Source organism: Colobus angolensis, unplaced genomic scaffold, assembly GCF_000951035.1.
Source record: "Colobus angolensis palliatus isolate OR3802 unplaced genomic scaffold, Cang.pa_1.0 Scaffold14, whole genome shotgun sequence".
Taxonomy (NCBI): domain Eukaryota; kingdom Metazoa; phylum Chordata; class Mammalia; order Primates; family Cercopithecidae; genus Colobus; species Colobus angolensis.
The window spans coordinates 22,442,536-22,464,702 of NW_012114488.1; the positions used below are offsets into that span (position 1 = coordinate 22,442,536).

General features: G+C 32.9%; 1 protein-coding gene across 2 annotated transcripts in view; it reads left to right on the plus strand.

The window, feature by feature from the left end:
• The window catches only part of KPNA5 (karyopherin alpha 5 (importin alpha 6)), a 52,635-nt gene extending 36,455 nt beyond the window's left edge, over window positions 1-16,180 (plus strand). For both annotated transcript variants that reach the window (XM_011935065.1, XM_011935067.1), the window contains 6 exons: window positions 3,538-3,701; window positions 5,714-5,792; window positions 7,169-7,294; window positions 7,941-8,068; window positions 11,011-11,189; window positions 13,553-16,180. In XM_011935065.1, coding sequence (XP_011790455.1) covers window positions 3,538-3,701; window positions 5,714-5,792; window positions 7,169-7,294; window positions 7,941-8,068; window positions 11,011-11,189; window positions 13,553-13,740 — 864 coding nt within the window. In that variant the 3' untranslated portion in view covers window positions 13,741-16,180. The remainder of the gene's footprint in view (window positions 1-3,537; window positions 3,702-5,713; window positions 5,793-7,168; window positions 7,295-7,940; window positions 8,069-11,010; window positions 11,190-13,552) is intronic.
• The last annotated feature ends 5,987 nt before the right edge of the window (window positions 16,181-22,167 follow it).

Sequence of the window (22,167 nt, forward strand, 5' to 3'; positions counted from 1 at the left end):
AATCTGCCCGCCTCGGCCTCCCAAAGTGCTGGCATTTCAAGTGTGAGCCACCATGCCTGGCCCTTATATATGTATTTTAATTTTTAAAAATCTTCCACTAAAATGTGAACTCCTAAGGGAAACTTTGTCTGTTGTTTACTTATGTATTCCAAACTTATGAAATAATATCACATTTTGGGGCTTAAGACTTGTTTGTTAAGTACATTTTCTGTAATTTTATATGAGAGATTTGTTTTTTAATCATTCACTTTTTTTGAAATTTTCTTTTGTTTTTTTTCCTTTTTTTTTTGAGATGGAGTTTCGCTGTGTCGCTCATGCTGGAGTGCGGTGGTGTGATCTCAGCTCACTGCAACCTCTGCCTCCCGGGTTCAAGCAATTCTCCTGCCTCAGCCTCCCAAGTAGCTGGGATTACAGACACCTGCCACCACGCCTGGCTAATTTTTATATTTTTAGTAGAGACAGAGTTTCACCATGTTGGCCAGGCTGGTCTTGAGCTCCTGACCTCAGGTGATCTGCGCATCTCAGCCTTCCAAAGTGCTGGGATTACAGGCGTGAGCCACCACGCCAGGCCAGACATTTTCATTTCTACAATCATATTTTATCTTTTCAATAATTAGTTTTCTTACTCTCTGGTTGCTCATCTTTAGGTAGAATTCTATTCTTTTATGGACTCAGCAAATTGTCATATCTAAGGATTTATAGTGTTTTTGTTTGTTTTTTGGTGTCTCTGTTTCTTTGTGCTTTTTTTGTTTTGTTTGTGGTTTGTCTTAATCACTTTAATGTGATAATCTTCATTTATCTGGTGATCTTTGAACAAACTTCCGAAGAAACTAAAAAGCTAATTGGAAGATGAGTGTATAAATGGACTTCATTGTAGGATAATTGGGCAGCAAAACCATGTTTTCTTTGAGGAACACTAAATTTCAGTCTCTCTTCAGAGACCATTCAGTTCTTTCAGAGACAGATTTTCCATCCTCTTGCTGGAAGATGGGTAGATTGGGTTGAGGTATAGAGTAGGTAACATACCTGGCTACTAAATATCCCGCAGCTGGGCACTGTGTCTCATGCTGTAATCTCAGCACTTTGGGAGGCTGAGGTGAGAGGATCGTTTGAGCCCAGGGGTTCAAGGCCAGCCTGGGCAACATTGTAAGAACCTGTCTCTACAGAAAATAAAAAAAATTAGCCGAGTGTGGTAGTGCATGCCTGTACTCCCAGCTACTCAGGAGGCTGAGATGGAAGGATTGCTTGAGCCTGGGAGGTTGAGACAGCAGTGAGCTGTGATCATGCCATTGTACCTCCAGCTTGGGCAACAGAGCAAGACCCTGTCTCAAAAATAAAAAAATACAAATAATAAACATCTGGGAACTGAGTATTGGAAGAGAGCTAGAGGTTTTCAGTAGTCAGTATGCAGACTTACACTTATCTCCTACTTTCTAGTCTAGTACTTCATTTCAACCTCCACTGTGCTTTATATCCCGAAGTTCAGTTTCTGTGATTCACATTTTGTTGTCCAGTTTCTCCTTCAAATAAACTTCCAGTCTTTGGTAGCATTGAGAATGCTAGTCACCTACCTTTGTAGTAGGGACCCAAAGTCTAACCTGCTGCTTGTCAGATTTTTAATCTCTTCCTCTATTTTAGTACCATTTCCCCTGCCGTCTGTGATACCTGATGCCTCTGATTTCTAAGCATTTGGAGGTGATGGTGGGGAGATAAATTAGCTTTCCTCTTATTGGTAGTTCTCTCTCCTGGCATTAAGGTTCCACTTTTCTCTCCTAAGTCAGTTACTGTTTCTTTATTCACTTTTGTCTTTATATATTGTGGACAGGATTATTAATGTCTACTGGCCTTTTCAGAGTTGGAATTTGTACTTCTGTTTCTTTTCTTTTTTCCTGAGAAGATACTGGGACAGAAATGTTTTTACTTTGCTCACTTAATACTGGAAATATGTATTAGTTCATTGTTTTTTAACTCAGTGAAAAGACATATGTCAGCTATATTAATTTTTTTTTAACATACTTTATATTTGCTTTAAAAACCTGATATTTGGCTGGGCATGGTGGCTCACGCCTGTTATCCCAGCACTTTGGGAGGTTGAGGTGGGCGGATTGTTTTGAGCACAGGAGTTCTAGACCAGCCTAGGCAACATGGTGAAACCCTGTGTGTACAAAAATTAGCTGTGTATGGTGGCTCACACCTATAATCCCAGCTACTCAGGAGGCTGAGGCTGGAGGATTGCTTGAGCCCAGGAGGTGGAGGTTGTACTCCAGCTTGGGCAACAGAGTAAGACCTTGTCTCAAAAACAAAAAAAAAAAACAAAACAAAAAAAGAAAAACAAACCCTGATTTCTCTGTTCAAGGAAGAGGTGATTGGCAAGGGTGGAAGCTTGATGGTTGGAGAGGGATCCAGTTGTGCTGATTTTATTTGCCCACTAACAGATGGACATACCTATTTTGTAGGCTAACTGATGTGTGTACATGAGTCCTAGGGTCATCTTTAGAGGACAGGCCCAGCAGAGACAGTAACTACTTTCAGAAGATGATAGTTTATATATTGATAATCTTGAAAATCATCTTTAGAAGACAGGCCCAGCAGAGATGGTAACTGCTTTCAGAAGAGAATGGTTTATATACTGATAATCTTTAAAATATGGTTAAAGGGAAAAGTCATCTAAAATATTAGAACATTTAAGAAAAATGTCATCACTTTTTATTTGTGGGGTACATAACATATAACATAGTTCTTTTTTTTTTTTTTTAGTAGAGATGGGGTTTCTCCATGTTGGTCAGGCTGGTCTTGAACTCCTGACCTCAGGTTATCTACCCGCCTCGGCCTCCCAAAGTGCTAAGATTACAGGCGTGAGCCACCGTGCCCAGCTTAACATAGTTCTTAACTGAGGAGAAAGACTAAGGGATATGTTAGGTTGCTTATTTTAAAAAAAACAACTTTAAGGAACATAGCATCAATAGTGATCATGGGAGTTAAAAAAAAGGCCAACATTTGAGTGGCTACTCTATGTCAGGCACTGTTCTTAGGTGCTACATGCATTCTTATCAGTGTAATAGTTTATTAATGACTTCCACTTGAGTACCCTTCACAAATATATTTATTTTTGTACTTTCTGTACCTTAGTTCCTCAAATGATTAGTAGATTTATTTCCAGATAAGTACATGTAATGAGTAAAGTGAGGCTCATTAAAGTTAGATTATATTCTGTGATCCTCATAGCAAACACTTAACTAGCACTTTTGAACTTACCAGTTTTGGTATGCTTTTTTTGTGGGAGTGTATGATTTAGACACAGACAAGAGATCCCAAATATTTTACTATTTTTTAAAACAAATTTTACTACATATCTGATTCAATATAGGATTAACAGTAGTCATAATCAGCTTCATATTCATATATCTGATTATAATTTTAAAACAGTATAAATTTTTATAACATTAAATTTTTTTAAAAATTAATTTCTATATTTTTCTGAGGAAACTTGGTTTTAAATAGAGAAAAAATTTAAATATGCTCTTTCTTCCCTTACAGGTTTCACCTTGCTTAAATGTCCTGTCACGACTGTTGTTTAGCAGTGACCCAGATGTGTTAGCAGACGTGTGTTGGGCTCTTTCTTATCTCTCTGATGGACCCAATGATAAAATTCAAGCAGTCATTGATTCTGGAGTCTGTCGAAGATTGGTGGAACTTTTGATGTAACTATAAATAATTTATGCTTAATAATTGTATGATTGGGATTAAAATTAGCAATTCAAGTAATAGCTTTGTAAATATCTCAAGAGTCACTGTCTTCAGGGAAAATTAAAAAGCTACTGACTCTACACTTAACAGAATAGACACAATCCTAGAAAGTTGACCCTAAAATTTGGAACTTATGGCCTGTAGTTGGGACTAATTATTTTCTAAATGAATTTCCTTAGTTTAATGTGATCTCTTTATGAGTTAGAGAAACTTAATTTAATAAGTGTTTATGGAATGCCTGTTATCTGCTAAGGTGTTGTGTGAGACATTGTTAAGTATAGAACATAGTTTCTCCTCTCACAGAACGAATCCTCTAGTTTATTTTTCATTATAATAATTAATTTGAGTAAAAGTCCATGTAGTGAAAACCATTTAGTATTTCATCTCTATTGAAGACAACATGTTTCTCTTTGCTGGGCTGTTATAGCTATTTTCCTGAAAAAGAACAGCTTTTCTATACAAAGAAGTTAAAAACATTTCAGAAAACTTGTTTTAAAAAGATGTTGTAACTTCATAACTTCATCTTCTTACCTTCTTTAAAAAATGTATTATCTTCCTTCCTTTCTTCTTTTGTCAAGAAGCCATTGTAGGCCCAAACAAGGTAGATGGCACAAAGCGAGGTCTGATAAGGAGTTGGGGTCCCAGCATGAGGACAGCATCAGAGGAGGGTGGGCATGCAGGTTCAGCAGCGGGGATCAGGGCCTAAACTTGATAATGACACCCACTGGGGTGAGCAGATAAGCAGACTGGAGCAGGGCTTGGAGCCAGCACATCGTGGGATACCAGTCTAGCTGAGTTAAAAGATTGGCTGATATAGGGAGGTTAGGAAAATAGAAGCTATTTCCTGTTATCAGAGAATAGAGATAAAAATATGGAAGAGGAGAAAGCCTGAATAATTTAATGATTTTAGATTAGAACTAAAAATATCAGTGTGAACTCATGGCTCTTAACATAGCTAGGTATAGAAGTAAATATATATGTGTGTAAGTGTGTGTGTGCATCCTCTTGAAGGGCCTGGGAGCAGTAACACTTCTACATTAATAAGCTAAGGAAACTGAAGTTCAAATTGAAGTTTCTAAACACTACTCTCCATTAAAAGGAACCAAGATTCTTGGAGAAATGACTGGTTTCAGGGCTGGGACTGAGAAAATGTAAGATGAATACAGGAAGTAATGAGTGCTCAAATAATGCACAGATGTCAAAAGGACACAGAAGCCTATTTGAAGGGGTTCTCACTGTCCAAACCTGGGACAATTTGTGCTTTGAAATAAATTATATTAATGTATATTTTATTGAATAAAATACGAAACCCATAAGTCCACATTAAAGCATGTAGTTGGAATGATAGTATTAGAAATACATCACTGGTAATAATACTAATAATTACCAATGCTTCAGAATAAGCATCAAGTGATGCTAAAACCTAGTGGCAAAAGTAGGTTAAGGAGTGGGATTTTGCATTATCTCAAAGTATTTTGTTGCAAAATATTAATTATATTAATTATAAACGGGAAAACAATAATGGTAAAGTGGAAAAGTCTAGCAGACATCATTGTAATTAGTGACCAGAATTCAGTACCAATATAATGGGAAAAAACAGACTGGGATGTAATGAAAAGATTATAGCACTTATGATATCCCCCAGCCAAAGCATATAACCTGGGTCTTAATCATGAAAAACATTGGATAAACCCAAATAACGGGCTTATGATCTTCAAAAATGGCAAAATCGTGAAAATCAAGGGAAGACTGAGAAACCATTCTGGAGAGACTGGAGAGACATGAAAACTGGCTGTAGTGAATGATCCTGGATTAGATCCTTTGTTACAAAGGTTATCAGAATAATTAGTAAAACTTCAATGGGATCTTTGCTGAACACCCTGCAGGAGTTTGTAGTATTGTGGTAACTTTTGTGTAAATTTTAAATTCTTACTAGTATTTAGGTTCATGTTTTTATTATTTTTAGGCACAATGATTATAAAGTTGTATCACCTGCATTAAGGGCAGTTGGTAATATTGTGACTGGTGATGATATTCAAACACAGGTGAGTTCAAACTTGAGTATCATAAGTTGTTAACATAAGGGACTTAAAAAAATTTATGTCTCTTACAACTTGATTACATATTAATCAAGATTTTAGCATCACCATAATTGTGTGTGTGTCTATATCTATGTCTTGGAGGATGGTGAGATGTCAAAGAAGATATGCTGTCAAGATCGACTCCAGCCAGATTTGGGTTACAATCTTATTATTTATTTATTTATTTAGTTAGTTAGTTAGAGACAGGATATTGCTCTTTCCCCTAGGCTGGGGTGCAGTGGTGTGATCGTGACTCACTGCAGCCTTTGCCTCCCTGGCTTAAGCAGTCCTCCCGGCTCAAGCAGTCCTCCTGCCTCAGCCTTCCAAGTAGTTGGGACCACAGGTGTGCACCACCACACCTGGCTAATTTTTTTATTTTTTTAGGGACAGGGTCTTGCTGTGTTGCCCAGGTTGGTCTCAAATTCCTGAGCTCAAGCAATCCTCCTGCTTTGGCGTCTCAACGTATGACTTACAGACATGAGTCACTATGCCCAGCACAGTCTTTCTTGATGATAGAGAAACTTAAATTATTTAACATGTTAGATTCTCCTTTGTTTACTGCTTTACAGTATATTTTTTATTCTAACTTACATATTTTCTTTCAGTTTCATCCTTTTAAAGGCCTATTTGGATACTAATCAAAGTTATTAAACAGTTGCTCTTTAGTAATTGACAGTTATTCATTTAATATAGCTCTTTAAATGAAAATGCCATTCTAGACATATACTGTAATTTTCAGTTGGATTTCCGGTGCACTGCTCCATACTTCTTCACCAGATGAATTTAATGTAAATCATTGGAGTATTTTGAATATAGGAACATAATTAATCTTGCAATGGAATAAAGAATATAAAGGGACAATGCAGAATATACTTGTTTACGGAAGAAGAGTAAGATAGTAAAAAATTTTATGAAGCCAATTGATTCTCCATGCTAATGTTTTTAATGATTGTAGATTTAGATTTTTTTCAGACTGTATGATATATATATATTTTTTCAACAATTCATTTGGCAAAACTAGAGGTTGGATCCTGACCTCAAGTCACCAAATCTTTTTTCAGTTTTATCAGTTGAACTCTTAGAACATTTGTAAATATGAAGGATACACTTCTGATTTTCATTTTATTGGGTTGAGAACAGGACACTTCCTTATAGTGGCATGAGACTAGGTTTATCAATAGCAGAAGTATAGAAGACAGCAAATTTTCCTTTGGGAGGAATTTTTCCTTTCTTTATTTCATTTTCTAGAATTTTTTTGTACATCTAAATAATTCATTAGTAGATTTTCACATAGGTTATTTACTATAAAACTTTTTGTTTCCATTTCTAACTTGTTTTAGGTAATTTTGAATTGTTCTGCATTACCCTGTCTCTTACATTTATTGAGTAGCCCAAAGGAGTCAATTAGAAAAGAAGCCTGCTGGACTGTTTCTAACATCACTGCTGGAAATAGAGCTCAGATTCAGGTAACTACCCTCCAGATCTGAGAATAGAACAGCAAGGTCTAAGAAACCAGTTTGGACAAAAGTTAACACTTTTTAAATGTTTTTTATTGAGTTACTAAAAAAGATTCCTTTTAAAAAAGATACCAAAAAGTATTTTAAAGAACATAGCCTTTCCTCCTCTAAAATAACAACATTTACTTGTAGTATTCTAGTGAAGTATAGCAAGTGTGTGTGTGTGTGTGTGTGTGTGTGCGCGTGTTTAGCATAGTGCCTGACACATAATGGTTTGTCTTTAGAAATATATATTTTTTGCATTAGTTTTAAATAAATTATGCAATAATCTTCCTCTCAAAGCTTTTAATGATTTATTAGGGTCCTATCAAGCTTCTTGTGTCAGTGATTACTTATCCATTTTGATCAATCACATGCCTTGTGCTTTATCATCTCTAAAATTTATATTTTGTTATTCTCCAGTCTTTAAAAAGCCAATTTCCTATGTAAAAAGAAAAATGTTTGAAAGTTTGCTGACAGAATAGAAATTAAAAATTCTTGGAAAAGTATTTCCAAAAACCTTGACATTTTGAAGCCATTGAGTTTCAAGATTTTTTTTACTGGTAATATTTTAGAGACAGTATTTGTACTGATTATATATTTTTCCCCCTCTCAGGCTGTTATAGATGCAAATATTTTTCCTGTTTTGATTGAGATTCTTCAGAAAGCAGAGTTTCGTACCAGAAAAGAAGCAGCTTGGGCTATAACTAATGCAACATCAGGAGGTACTCCAGAGCAAATAAGGTATGATATAAACTTTTTAATTGTTTTTTAAATGTAAATGAGACAAAAGTTGAAATAAAGCATATTTTTATTTACGATGCAACTAAAGTATTATTTCTAAGTCAGTTTGATAATATGAAATGACGGCATGTATTATATCAGTTACTCATTCACAATGGTTTTTTTTTTTTTCTTCATTTAAAATATAACATCATTCTCCTTGATAGGCTGCTTATGAAAAATCAGAGATTAAAAATCCAAATGGGAACAATCTATGTTAATTTGCAGAGTACACTGTCATGGGCATTAAATATTTTTTAATCGCAAAAATATAGCTTTATTATATAGAAATGGCTAATAAATTTGAATATCCACTTTAAGTAAAAAGTGAGATAGACACTGTTTATATGGTGACGTTCTGCTCCTCATTGATTGTTAGCCTTGCCTATGGATAGTATCTTACTTTTATTTTTCTATACTAGTTACCTTTTTTAAATATTAGCTTTTTGAGTCTAAGCTTTTTAAATTTATTTATTCTGCCGACAATATAAATAATAAGTGCATGGGCTTTTAAGTCAGCCTGATTTCAAATCCTGCTCCTTCAGTAAAAGTTGTGTGGTCTTGACAAAGTCATTTAACCCCTCTAATCTAGTTTCTTCATTTTAAAAAATGAGTTCCAGTAACAAATAATAATGGTAGTATAGTCAGCCTTCCATATACTTGGGTTTTGCATCTGTGGATTCAACCACCTGCAGGTCAAAAATATTAAATAAGAAAAAAACAGTAAAAAATGCCAATACAACAATACAAAATAATACAAATTTAAAAACAATACAACAATTAGTAACGTAGCAATTACATTGTTTTAAGTATTATAACTAATCTAAAGATGATTTCAAATACATGGAAAGATATGCGTAGGTTGTATGCAAATAGTATGCCATTTTATATAAAGGAATTGAGCATCTGTGGATTTTGGTGTTGAGAGGAAGGGTGTCCTGGAACCAATCTCCGATGAAACTGAGGGACTGTATCTTGATAGTTAAGTGAAATTTATGTCTTTGAAGTGTCAGCACAGTTCCTAAACATGTTATTAATAACTAATAGATAATAACTAAGAATAGCTACTATTATTATTATTTGTAATCATCATACTTTTTATTATCAGTATTGATTCCTGAATCTCTTTTTATCATGTACTTTCACTCTTTTTTATCTGACATAGCGAAGTTTCACTTACACCTCTATTAAAAGCTTTACTTCTACAGAATTGTCTTGTTTGGAGGATCCCTCCATGAAACTAGACTTCTTAGAAAATATTTTCTAATGCATATTTGATTTATTTTTCAATTTATAAATGAAGTCAAATTACAATGCTATTTTATAAATCACATGATTTTGAAATCTACCTATTGTTAAATTGTCTTTTATTGCCTTCATTTGTAGTATTATCTTGCTCTCTCAAATTTGTATCGCTGTATATTGGTAACATCTGTCTCTGCCTTTTATTTTCTATTCTCTTTGCTTTAATCAGTATTTCCACTTTGTGTCATGGATACAAGCAGTAATAAATCAACACCCTTCCTTTGTTCTATTTTGTATTTTGTTAATGCTGATGTTATTTTTATTTTATTTGGGCTGCAAGTTTGTTCACTTGCAAATAGTTGTATTTTTTCAATTAATTTTTGTGGTTATATCTATTATGTATATTATTCCTTTAATTTATTAGTATGGATCAAGTACCCAAACTGAGATAATTATTTTTCTAACCACTTTAATCATTTCATTAAGTCTGCATATATGGGAAAAGACCTCTTGATCTCAGATTAAGTTCTGCATCCATACCACTAGTTGAGTGCCTTCTATTGCCAGTTATTGCGCTAAATAAGTCATTTCAGTTATTGAGCACCAGCAATGTATCAGGTACTTTCATGTATTTTATCTCCTTTAATCTCTTAACTGTGAGGCAGTTATTCATTCAACAGATATTTTTGATCAATTACAGTACAGTATAGGACAAATGAGTGCTCCAGTGAAGGTATGAACTTTTTTTTTTTAAGAGGGACAGAAACTTTTATTAAATGTCTATTGTGTTCCTACAACAACTCTCTGAAGTTGGTACTATTATTATTCCCATTTTTAAGATGGGGAAACTGAGACACAGAGTAATTGCTCAAGGTCACAAAACTAATAAGGAGTGGAATTGGGACTTGAAGGCACACAGCCTGGCTTCATAGTATGTTTTTAACCTTTGTACTTAATATGGACTGTTTGCCAAGTGAACAAATCAGTTACTTAATTTACATTATAGAGTACAGAAAACCAGCCAATAACTAGAAAAGGACACGCATTCAGAAATTAATGGGATTTTTTTTGTGAATATTATTTATGAAAATTATTCACAAGAGAGCCTGTTTTGTTCCTCAGGCCTTCTGTGCTTCTGAAACACAGCATATGTTTTAGAACATTAGCTGTGATTGCTTTTATGGGAAATTTTCTCAAGTTTAATTTAGATGTCTTTTCTTTCTTTCCATTTCTATCTACCCCCATATGACCTCTGTGTGTGTGTGTGTGTGTGTGTGTGTGTGTGTGTGTATGTGTGTGTGGGCTTGCCTTTAAAAAACAAACAAACAAACAAAAACCTTTCGAACCTACGTTTAGTGCTCAGATGAGCACCATGAAAAACAGGCCCAAGTTCCAGTTTGTGTGTGTATTTTATAGTCTTTGCAAGATCATTTATTGCTAAGTATGTTAAATTAGAGAATAGTTGAGTAAAGAAAATTTTAAGTTTCCTACGTGAGAATTTAAATATGTGTAATGTTTACATTTGTATAGGAATACTTTTTCTTAATTGCTTATATAACATTTCACTATGAAAAATATTTTTGCGTTATTGTTACAAACAGTACTTAAGTTTTTTTAAATCTTTTTTCCCATTTCTTGTCTTTTAAATTAATCTGAAGGTATTTGGTAGCCTTAGGCTGCATTAAACCACTTTGTGATCTTTTGACTGTTATGGACTCCAAAATAGTCCAAGTGGCTTTAAATGGACTTGAAAATATTTTACGTCTTGGAGAACAAGAATCTAAGCAGAATGGAATAGGCATTAATCCATACTGTGCTCTCATTGAAGAAGCATATGGTAAGCAATCAGTTAAAAATTTGCAATTATAGTCAGTTCTTAACTATCTGTCATAGATACTTTCCCCTTCCGGTTCCCTACATTTTTTTTGTTGTAAAAGCAGTATATATTTTTTTAAGTTTTAAAATATCACCCATAATTTTATTACCCTAACAATTTATTTTTATTATTTACCTTTTTTTACATTGTCTTTATGCACAAATACTTTACATTGACTTAATTGTATTGTATGTATAGTTTTATGTTCTACTTTTTAACATTTGGAGAAATTTTAAATTTCTACATAATTTTTATTATAATGGCCGCATAATGTTATATAGTATATATAAATATGTAATTTTGTTTTTTTTTTTTTGAGACACAGTTTTACTCCGTCTCCCAGGCTGGAGTGCGGTGGTGTGATCTTGGCTCACTGAAACCTCCGCCTCCCGGGTTCAAGCAATTCATGTGCCTCAGCCTCCCGAGTCGCTGGGATTACAGGTGCATGCCACCATGCCCGGCTGATTTTTGCATTTTTAGTAGAGATGAGATTTCTCCATGTTGGCTAGACTGGTCTCGAGCTCCTGGCCTCAAGTGATCCGCCCACCTCAACCTCCCAAAGTGCTGGGATTACAGATATGATCCACTGTCTGGCCATAATGTTATATACTGAGTGAAGTTTTAGCCATTTGAATGGAAATTTAACCGTAACCTGTTGTTGACCATTAGTTTGTTCTCAGTTTATCACTTTATGTATACCAAAATAAGCATCTTTCTGTGTATAAATTTATTTCTTTTATGGAATTAATATCGGGCATAAATTTTCAGGAATTCAGTTGCTGAGTCTTAGGCACTGACTTCTTTTTAAGCTTTTGATATGTCTTCTCATTTTGCTTTCCAAAGGCCTGTTGCTGACAGAGTCACTGGCATTGTATGAATCTATTCTACAACCTAATACTTGTTTTTTTTTTTTTTTTTTTTTTGCAGACTCAGCAGATGTAAAATAGTACAAGTTGCTTTTATGTACATTTTTTTGGTTTACTTACTATAGATAGTAGTATGTATTTTTCGTGAGTTAGTCTATTTCCTCATCCAAATTGCATATTTATTATACTTTGGTTATCTATTTGACTTTTTTTGGTAAAAATTTGAATTGTATTTTATAGTAGTTTATTTTTATATGGCTTTTTCCTAGGTCTGTTTTTTTTTTCAGATCGTCCATTGAATACATTCTTTTATTTTAATAAAACATCGCATGTTCATTTATGTTTAACATAAATAACTCAGTCTAATTTTCTGTTCTTTCAAAGTTTACAAAGTCATTGCCTCCACAGAGATTTGATGAAAATTAATTTTTTTATTTGCCAAGTTTTAAAAATTAGGTTGTTAAAACTTTTAACTTAATCATATGGAATTTATTTTAGATAAGGCATGAATCTAAATTGATTTTCTTTTATTTGCATTAAATATTCACTTTTCTGTATTAAGTCCTCTTAGATTGTATGGCTGATTCAGACTTTTACTTTTGATTCTTAAAGCCCATGATATCACTTTGTCTTTCTTTCAAATTATATAACATCACTGGATAAGACATTACATGAATACAAGATTTAGTAACTGATTTAAGAGTATTGTCTTACTACAGTCATTATTTTGACCCCAAGTTAGACTAGGGTTTGAGCTGTTCTGTGATCGTATATAGATATGACTTCTTTGCTGCTTTTTTATTCTATGATAATCTGATTGAAGTGGTTTATCTGTAATTAAATGAAATATATTTTCAGCACTACCCAGACTTATGTGTAGAGCTTTTTCTGATAAGCAGTAAAATCTATTGCTATAGATTCTCGTCATCCTTTCAAAATGAGGCCTTTCAGTTTCAATTGTAGTTTGTAATTCTGTTAAATCGTACAGCAGCCGTATGTTTTTTATTGTATGGGTTTGCAAATTTTACACATTTATTTCATACTGATATTCTCTGGCTCAGCATGTTTTAGTTTCTTCATTTAATTTGTTTTGTTGCTTTCCCTTTTTGCGCTATGTTAGTTACTCTAGAAAGGATCTGTGGAGTTACTTTATCTAAAACTGCCATTTTACAGTTGAGAAACAGAAGAACTGAACTTACCTGGCCAAGATCACACACCTAGCAGGGTGGTGTCTGTGATCTTACTCCCAGGCCTATGGTCCTTCTTCATATCACACTGCCACATACTCTCTTGAAGTATAAACCATAAGTGATGGCTATCGATATGTGCAACAATTAGATTAAAATCGCAGTCCCATTGCCAGTGAGGTGATAGATGATATTCATTTATTATTTTGATTTAAACATATACTGGAATTGTAGTAATAATTTGTTTTTATATATATGCTTTGTATAATAGGTCTGGATAAAATTGAGTTTTTGCAAAGCCATGAAAATCAGGAAATTTACCAGAAGGCATTTGATCTGATTGAACATTACTTTGGTGTAGAAGAAGATGACCCCAGCATTGTACCTCAGGTGGATGAAAACCAACAACAGTTTATATTTCAGCAGCAGGAAGCACCAATGGATGGATTTCAACTTTAACATACTGGAGGAAAAAAAATTCATGGCTAAAAAGGGTAGCTTCAGGTAACTCCTCTTTGTTGCCAGCGTCAGTAAGAATGTTTCCTTTTTTACATAGAACAGAAAAGAGAATTTGGTGCACTTTTAGAAAGCAAAATGAAACAAAAATTTCCATTCAGATGCAACCTTTCATTGTAGTTTGTTGTTGTTTTAGTTTTGTTGTTGTTGTGCCTGTATTTATATCTGCTATTGTTTGGATTTTTGTATCTATTTGTGAATAATTGAATATGCAATTATTTAGTAATTTAAGCTTGAAAAGGAGAACTTTGGTGAAGTATTACTTAGTAATTCTGAATTTTTTCAAGCATTCTTGGAAACTGCACATTAGCAGTAAACCTATTGATAATTGCATTTTGGCAGTAAGTCTTACATACCCAATCTCTACTAAATCTACCTCTATCTTGAAGCAGAAATAAAAACAAAAAAGCTTCAGAAGCATGAAATAATGCAAATGCTAAATTAGAATGTGAAAGTATTTATTACCTTAAATTATATATATCACTGTGCTGTAGGTTATACTTTGCAAAAAATTGCAACAGAAAACCTATAAGATTTATTTATAAAACAGAAGAAATATTGTACTGATAATCCATTCAAATGTGGCAATTGTGAAGAGAGAAGCTGTTCTTCATGTCGAACACATAAAAAGATTACAAAACATTTAAATATTTCTGTTTTTAACATATAAGTGCTACGTATATTAGTATATTTTGTATTTCAACCAAATATGCTACCATTTTTGAAACAGTGTTTGTTTTTCACTCATTGTTTTAAAGAGCATCATGAAAGAGATATCATCATGAATCTAAAGTAGTGCTGCATATCTAAAATAATAACTAATTATTTCTCTGATTTTTCAGAGCAGCAATTGAAAAGTTTCATTTTCTATGTAATAATAAGTTTAGGTACTTGAATGACAAAATTATCCTGAAGAAATAACCTTACTATGTATTAAATTTTATTAAATACATTTAACATTTGGATGCTAAATGATGATGATAATGAAAATTGCTAAAGATTCTTTAATATGGTTCAAATCTATGATCGACTTTTTTCTTCTAGTAATACTCAGAGGGTCATACTACTGCTGCTTGTTATGAATCATAGATTACATTCATGTCAGATTGGTCAATATGTATGTTTTATGATTTAACAGCAAAAACCTCTTCAAACTGTAAATTTAAAAGAAAGGTTTCAATAGAAAAATTATATATATATTTATTTATACATATATATGTGTGTTCGTTACTCTCACAGTTCAACTACTGTTGAACTCAATCTTTTAATTTATAGTTGTACATAGGCTATTTACGTGTCTAATTATATACCTAGAACACTTACTTAAAACTTAGTTTACAACTCTTTTTAAGATGAGAACTAAGGCAATTTTGATATGATTCATGGTCTGTTCTTTAAAGAAAGATTTCATTTATGATAGTATTTGTAATGTTTCTGCTGGAAATCAGCGGCACGTTCCAAGAGGAAAATGTGTATGGGAGTACTTTTAAAGAATATATCACTTTGTAAATTACATATCATGAAACTAAGCTTTTGACAAGACACTTAAAACGTACAGGTGTAAAATACAGGTTTAAATGGTGTTCGTAATGCTGAGTGCATCTGCCAGCCCTTTTTTATTACTAAGTAGAAGATTGTATCTGTGCCCCTTTTTTCATAGTGGAAGGCATATAGTTGAGTATAAAATGGTTTCCTTTTGCATTATCTGTATTAAAAAAACAGGGTGGTTATATTAAAGCTTACCAAATTGATGGTGAATTTATCAGATAAACATTTTTTGTGGTGCAGATGGTTCTAAGTATCAGGTGACAGGGTATTCTACTCTTTCTAGTCAATTAAAATTGATAATGCAGCATGATTCATAAACTGACCAGCTGTGCCTCCTTTTATTTTGAGGACCCTGCAGTCACTATAATAAATTTCTAAGCCAAATTTTTCAAACAAAATAGTTCTTATAGAAGGAAAATATATATATATGTGTGTGTTCATGCATACACACAGAATGACCTATGAAAGGGAACTTAAATTTTGCCGGTAAAACAAACATATCTCTACAGACTCTGATTATACTTTATAAGCATTTAAATACAGTTATATTTATTTCCTTGAATATATTACTTGGGTAATTAATTTTATATTTGATTGCAAAGAGCACTATATAGCATTTGGGACCAGCTCTTGACTTGGCTTGACTTGGCTTATTGTTATGAGTTTATTGGATCAAGACTAACAAATACTTTGTTATTAAAGTTCTTCAAAAATATAGCTACTCTTTTCAAGTATACCATTTAAAATATTTCATCAGGCAGAGCCCTGACCAGGAAAAAAGAAAAAAGAAAGAAAGAAAGAAAGAAAAGAAAAAAAATAAAATGCTCCAAAATGTATTTTCATTAGTCTTTACTGGCCCTTGTGGGGGGAAAAAATACTTTTTTAACTTGCTTTTCTAAGATTTGTTATATTTATATCCAAGATAAACTATGCCAAAAAAAGTGTTATAAAGAGGAATGCATGTAGCATTAATGCAAATATCAAGAAAATACTTGAAAGAGTCCTTTTCATTTATTTAATTAAACTTGGTGTTTTATTTTTGTCTGAATCTGAATTTCTCCTATTTAATCTATGCAATTATGCTTGTTTTATATTTATAAGCACTTGACTGACTGGTGTGGTCTTTTTACTATGTTTTATTTCAAAACGTCGTTTTAAGTGATAGTGTTCTTAAATTTTAGTGTCATTTGTTCAACTTACTGGTAACACCAGAACAAGAAAGCAAAAAAGTAATAAATTCTGCTGGCACGGAACTGACATATCATTTGGCAACTGTAAAACCTATTTGCAGTTAAAGGTTGATTTATTGGATAAAGGACTAAAATAAGCATATATTACCTTTGCCTTTATATATTTTTCTTCTTTTAAGATGGAGCATTATGGAAAAATAAATATAAAAAAGTCTTAGTGAATTTTTGTTGCGGTTCTCAATTCAGCAATCTACTGGCTGCTTGTGAAACTGTGAAATCAAACTGTTCTTAACCTTTATTCACTACATGGTTTTATGAAATGTGACATTTTAGGAGCCAATATAATAGAGCTCTAAAAGGATAGTGTATCTTTAAATTCTGACTAGGGAGTAAGAAGAGAAGGTATTCTTACCCTACTAAATAAACCAACTTTTGAGCAGTATGCAATGTTATGAAATGTTACAACACTATATTAACAAATAATAAAATATTTTAAAATTGCATTTATATAAATGTGTCCATTTCATTTTTTCTTAAGATTGTTGTTTCCTAACAGAACAAAGACAGATGCTATTATTGGTTAAAAATCCATTTACTTTCTAAAACCAACAAAGGAGAAAAAATAGAATTATAAAGAATAGCTCATCCAAAACTAGACAGAAAAAGAGAAAAAGCAAATGAAGATGGAACAAATAGCAAGATAGATCAAACTCAGTTATATCAGTAATCACAGTAATTACTAATTATTTAAACATGCCAATTAAAGTGCAGAGGTTATCGGTTTTAATAAAAAAGTAAGGCCGTATTTTACCTCTAAGAAAACGTTTTCAAGAAGCAAATTGGTGAAAAGTGAAAGGATGGAGAAAAGATATACCATGCTGTCACAAATCAAAAGCAAGTTGGAATAGCCATATTAATATCAAAGTACATTTCAGAGCAAGGAATATTTGTTGCTGGAGATAGAGTGTCATTTGATAAAGGGATCAATTCATGATAGTCAAAATGTAGAAACAAATGTTCATCAGCCAATGGATAAATAAAATGTTATATTCATACAATGGGATATTAATAGTAAAATGAAATATGGATATATGGTACAACATGGGTGAACATTGAAAACATTAGGCTAAGTGAAAGAAACCAGATTCCATTTATATGAAATGTTCAGAATAGACAAATCTATAGAAACAGACATAAATTAATATCTAGGACTGGGAAAAGTTGGAAATGGGAGGTGACTGGGTACAACGTTTCTTTTTTGGGCAATAACAATATGATTTTCTAATAAATTCATAGAGAGATGCTGCCATCACCCATAAGCAAAAGTTCACCTTTTCACTGGCACTAGCCATATTTCAGGTACTCAGTAGGGAGTGCAGGGCTACAGTATGTTTTTTAAATTACATGACAGTAACACAAAGTTTTAAACGCATATTTTACACCCCAAAGCAACCAATTCTTGTTTTTGGAGTTAGCTGAGCTTCCTAGGATCCATGGATTTATGGTTTTCATCAAATTTGGAAACACAGCAATTATTTAAACATTTTTTCAATTCCAATTCTACTTAGTCTGCCTGAAATACTCACACAGCTTATTAATGCTTTGCTTATTTTTGGTTATTTTTCATTTTGTATAGTTTTCGTTGCTTCGTCTTCAAGTTCACCAGTCTTCTGTTGGTCTAGTCTCTTAATTCCATTAGTGTATTTTTTATATCAGACATTGTGTATTTTATCTTTAAAAATTTAATTTGGATCTGTTTTATGTCTTCCAGTTTTTATCATACTCAAGCTTTCCTCTGCTGGCTTGAACACAGCAAGTATAACAATAATAGCTGTTTGAATGGCCTTGCTACTAATTCTGTCATTTCTTGGTCTGTTTCTGTTTATTGATTTTTTTATTATGGGTTGTATTTTTCATTTGCATGCATTTACATGTTTGGATATTGAATTTCCCATATTTGTTCTTCTTAAACAAGTTACTAGGGGAATAATTGTGAACATTCAAAGGATTGCTTTTAAACTTTATAAGGCAGGCACAGAACAACATTTATTTTACTGCTGAGTCAGTACCATTCCGAGTACTCTATTACCCTATGAATTACAAGGGATTTTCACTTTGGCTAGTGGAACTTAAACTGTTCCTGATCATTGTGGGCTCCAAAAATTTTTTCCCCTTGTGCTTTCAGGTGGTTCTTTAGAAGGCCGTGGGTAGTAGTCACATGTGGTCAACAATACTCAGCTGATGACTCAAGGGGAATCCTCTGCAGATAATCTGGAGCAATCTGTAGTTTTGTCACATTTGGTACTCTACCTTGTGAACTCTAGTTTTGTCCTCCGTGGCTTCCTAACTCTTTCTCCCCAACTTAGAGACTTCATAGCTATACCTGGATTTCCCTTCCTTGCCCAGCAACTGTGAAACTCTAGGCAGTAAGAGACAGAGCAGTAATAGGGCTCAGCTAATTTGCTTCCTCTGTTTCGCGGATCATGGTTCCTTGTTATCTGATATCTAATGTCTGGAAACTATTGTTTTTTGTTTTTGTCCTGGTCCCTATTACTCTAGTTTGGCTTAAAGCAGAAGTTAGCATACCAATCCATGTTCTTTTTTAAAATATCTGTTTAATGTGCGCTTTTATCATTTTTCATATTGTTTTCTTTGTGCCTTTTTGTCTCAATAACTCTTGCTGAATTAAGTTATAGTGATTGTAGTTTTTACTTATTTCCTTAGTTTTTGCTCTTAATTTTACAATTTCCAATCTTTTATTCTCTTTGGATTTATTCTTAAGTCTTTCCCTAATTTCTTAAGGTTGTTAAATGTTTAATTTGAGAAGGCTAAAAATTTACCTTGAAGTACCATTTCAGCTGCATTCCAGAAATTATTCAACTCTAAGTATTTTAAAGTTTATAATTTATTCATGACCTATGAATCATTTAGAAATGTGCTTTTAAATTTCAGACCTTAAAAATATTATGCCACTAATTTCTAAGTTGTGATGTGACTACATGAGTTTGAAATTCATTGATATTTGCTTTATGATCTGGTATGTGTTGGTTTTAGTGAAATGGCCCATGTGTGTAAGAAAAGAATGTGTTTTGTTAATTGATTCATGTCTTTTACATACCTGTCTGCTTAATTCATCAGTTTTTAATTCGCCAGTTTGTAAGAGAAGTGTGTTAAAATCTCCCAAGATGATTGGTCGATTTTGAATTTTCCGTATAGTTCTGATAATTTTTTTATGTTTTATATATTTTTTACATTATTTTGTGCATAGAAATTAAGAATTATGTCTTTTTTTTAAGGTTCAGATGAGAATTTGTACATTTATGTGCTAAAAGAACAGTAGTTGACATTTTCAGAGTACTTGATAAGTGAATTTTAACAAAATAGTTGAAACTTAATTGAAAATGTTTTCCCTTTGGTCTTTGTGGTGGAAATGACAGACTTTTTCACTGAAGGATGAGGACACAGCAGCCATATTATGCCAAGATGAAAAATATCATGATCATATTGAAAGGTCAAGCATGGGCTTCCCTGGTGAAGTCCTCTGTACCAATGCACCAGAGAATGCCTACCATCCAAAAAAGCAGTCAGTCAATGGAAAAGAAGATTATTAAACCTTTGTTCTGGGATTTACTGTTAAAAAAACAAACAAAAAACAACAAAAAAAGATGTGATAGGAAACAGTGAAGGAAATGATTTAACTGAAGGGAAACAAGATTTTTTTTTTTTTTTTTTTGAGACGGAGTCTCGCTCTGTCGCCCAGGCTGGAGTGCAGTGGCCGGATCTCAATTCACTGCAAGCCCCGCCTCCCGGGTTTACACCATTCTCCTGCCTCAGCCTCCCGAGCAGCTGGGACTACAGGTGCCCGCCACCTCGCCCGGCTCGTTTTTTGTATTTTTTAGTAGAGACGGGGTTTCACTGTGTTAGTCAGGATGGTCTCGATCTCCTGACCTCGTGATCCGCCCGTCTCGGCCTTCCAAAGTGCTGGGATTACAGGCTTGAGCCACCGCGCCCGGCCAAGATTTTTTTTTAAAGCATTATTCTTAATCCCCATGACTGTCCTTCAGTCACAATTCCAGAATAAAAGAATCTACTTTGTGTTTTAATGTTTTATTCTTTTTATGAAATAGTCAAGTTTTTTATTTTCCCCTTTCTTGAACCGCAGGAGTAACTATCTTTTCACCCAATACAAGTGCTGGTCAAAAATACACAAAAAACTTGTGTTTATCATGCAAACCACTAGCACCAATAAATTTTATTTGTTGCAATTTAATGTGAAATAACATTACTGGGTAAATAATTTTTTATATACATATACTAAAACACAAATGCAGATTTATGGATCAAATGACAGTTATTCTTTTTCCTGTGCATATGGTAATTCATTAACATTGCCTCAGAAAGATAATAGAATACGCGTGTGTATACAATATACATTCATACATACATAAACACATGTGATATATATAGTTTTTAACAAATACACTGGCCATTACCCATTCCACTTGAAAAGATATGTATGAACTACCTCATGAAATGTAAACAGGAGTATCAAGAACCACAAATTTCTATTGATAATAGACATCTAAAAAGTCTTGACTATGGAGAAAGTTTTTTTTTAAACAAACATATTTAACCCAAAGTACAAGTCATTTTTGGAAATCCCTCTACCAGATAATACAATTCTCCTTCATTTGATACTGATTTCTGTTGTACTAACCACAGGATATTTTTTATATACTCCTAACAGAATAAGACACACAAAAATAGAGTTAAATATTGGTGTGTTTTAAAACTATCACATCTTTGAAAGCACTACTTGAACTTACCTACTTTATTTTATGTCTCACTCTGCCCTAAGAATTTTGATGTATCACATGAAGAGAAGACACCAATTTAAAAAGTTCAACAAATAGGAAAATCCTATCAATATAAACATTTAAAATATTGACTTTCTAGCTCAGTAATTTGTCACAGCTTACTGTATTTAAGTGAACATCTATTCCTGCTTGCATCTTAGAGTGGGATTTAAAAATTTTCAAAGGATAATCCTTCAATATTGTATTTTGAAGCATATATATTAAGGAAAATTTCTTTTACAGCTATCACAACACTTTTTCTGTGTGAAAGTTGAGGACAATTTATATAAATAATATTCTGTTATGTAAGAAGGGGTATTCCAGTTGTACCCATAAAACTGTCAAATCTATCCTAGTGCTGGGGATTTGCCACTAAGTTTTTTGTTGGAATTGGAAATTATACTGGTTACTTTAAAAGGGGAAAAATCCTTTTTTTTTTTAAATGAACAAACACCCCTTTTTATTGTTCTCCCTAGAGTCTATGTTTTAAAAGATGTCAAACTCTACTAATTGATTAATTTAATTCCAATTTTAAATAATCAGCTGTACAAATGAATTTTTAAAGTATAATTAACATTTCAAAAATTAAAAAGATTTTAATCTTACTTAATCACGATGATATTGTAGTTAGCTCAGTGACTATAGATTCAGAAATACTAGTTTAATGTTAACATGGTATTTAAAAAATTTTTTTTGCTTTTCCATTTGTTTAGACATTTTTTTCTTTCTGTCATGAATGTATTTTTTATTTTAAATTGAGAAATAATGGTATATAT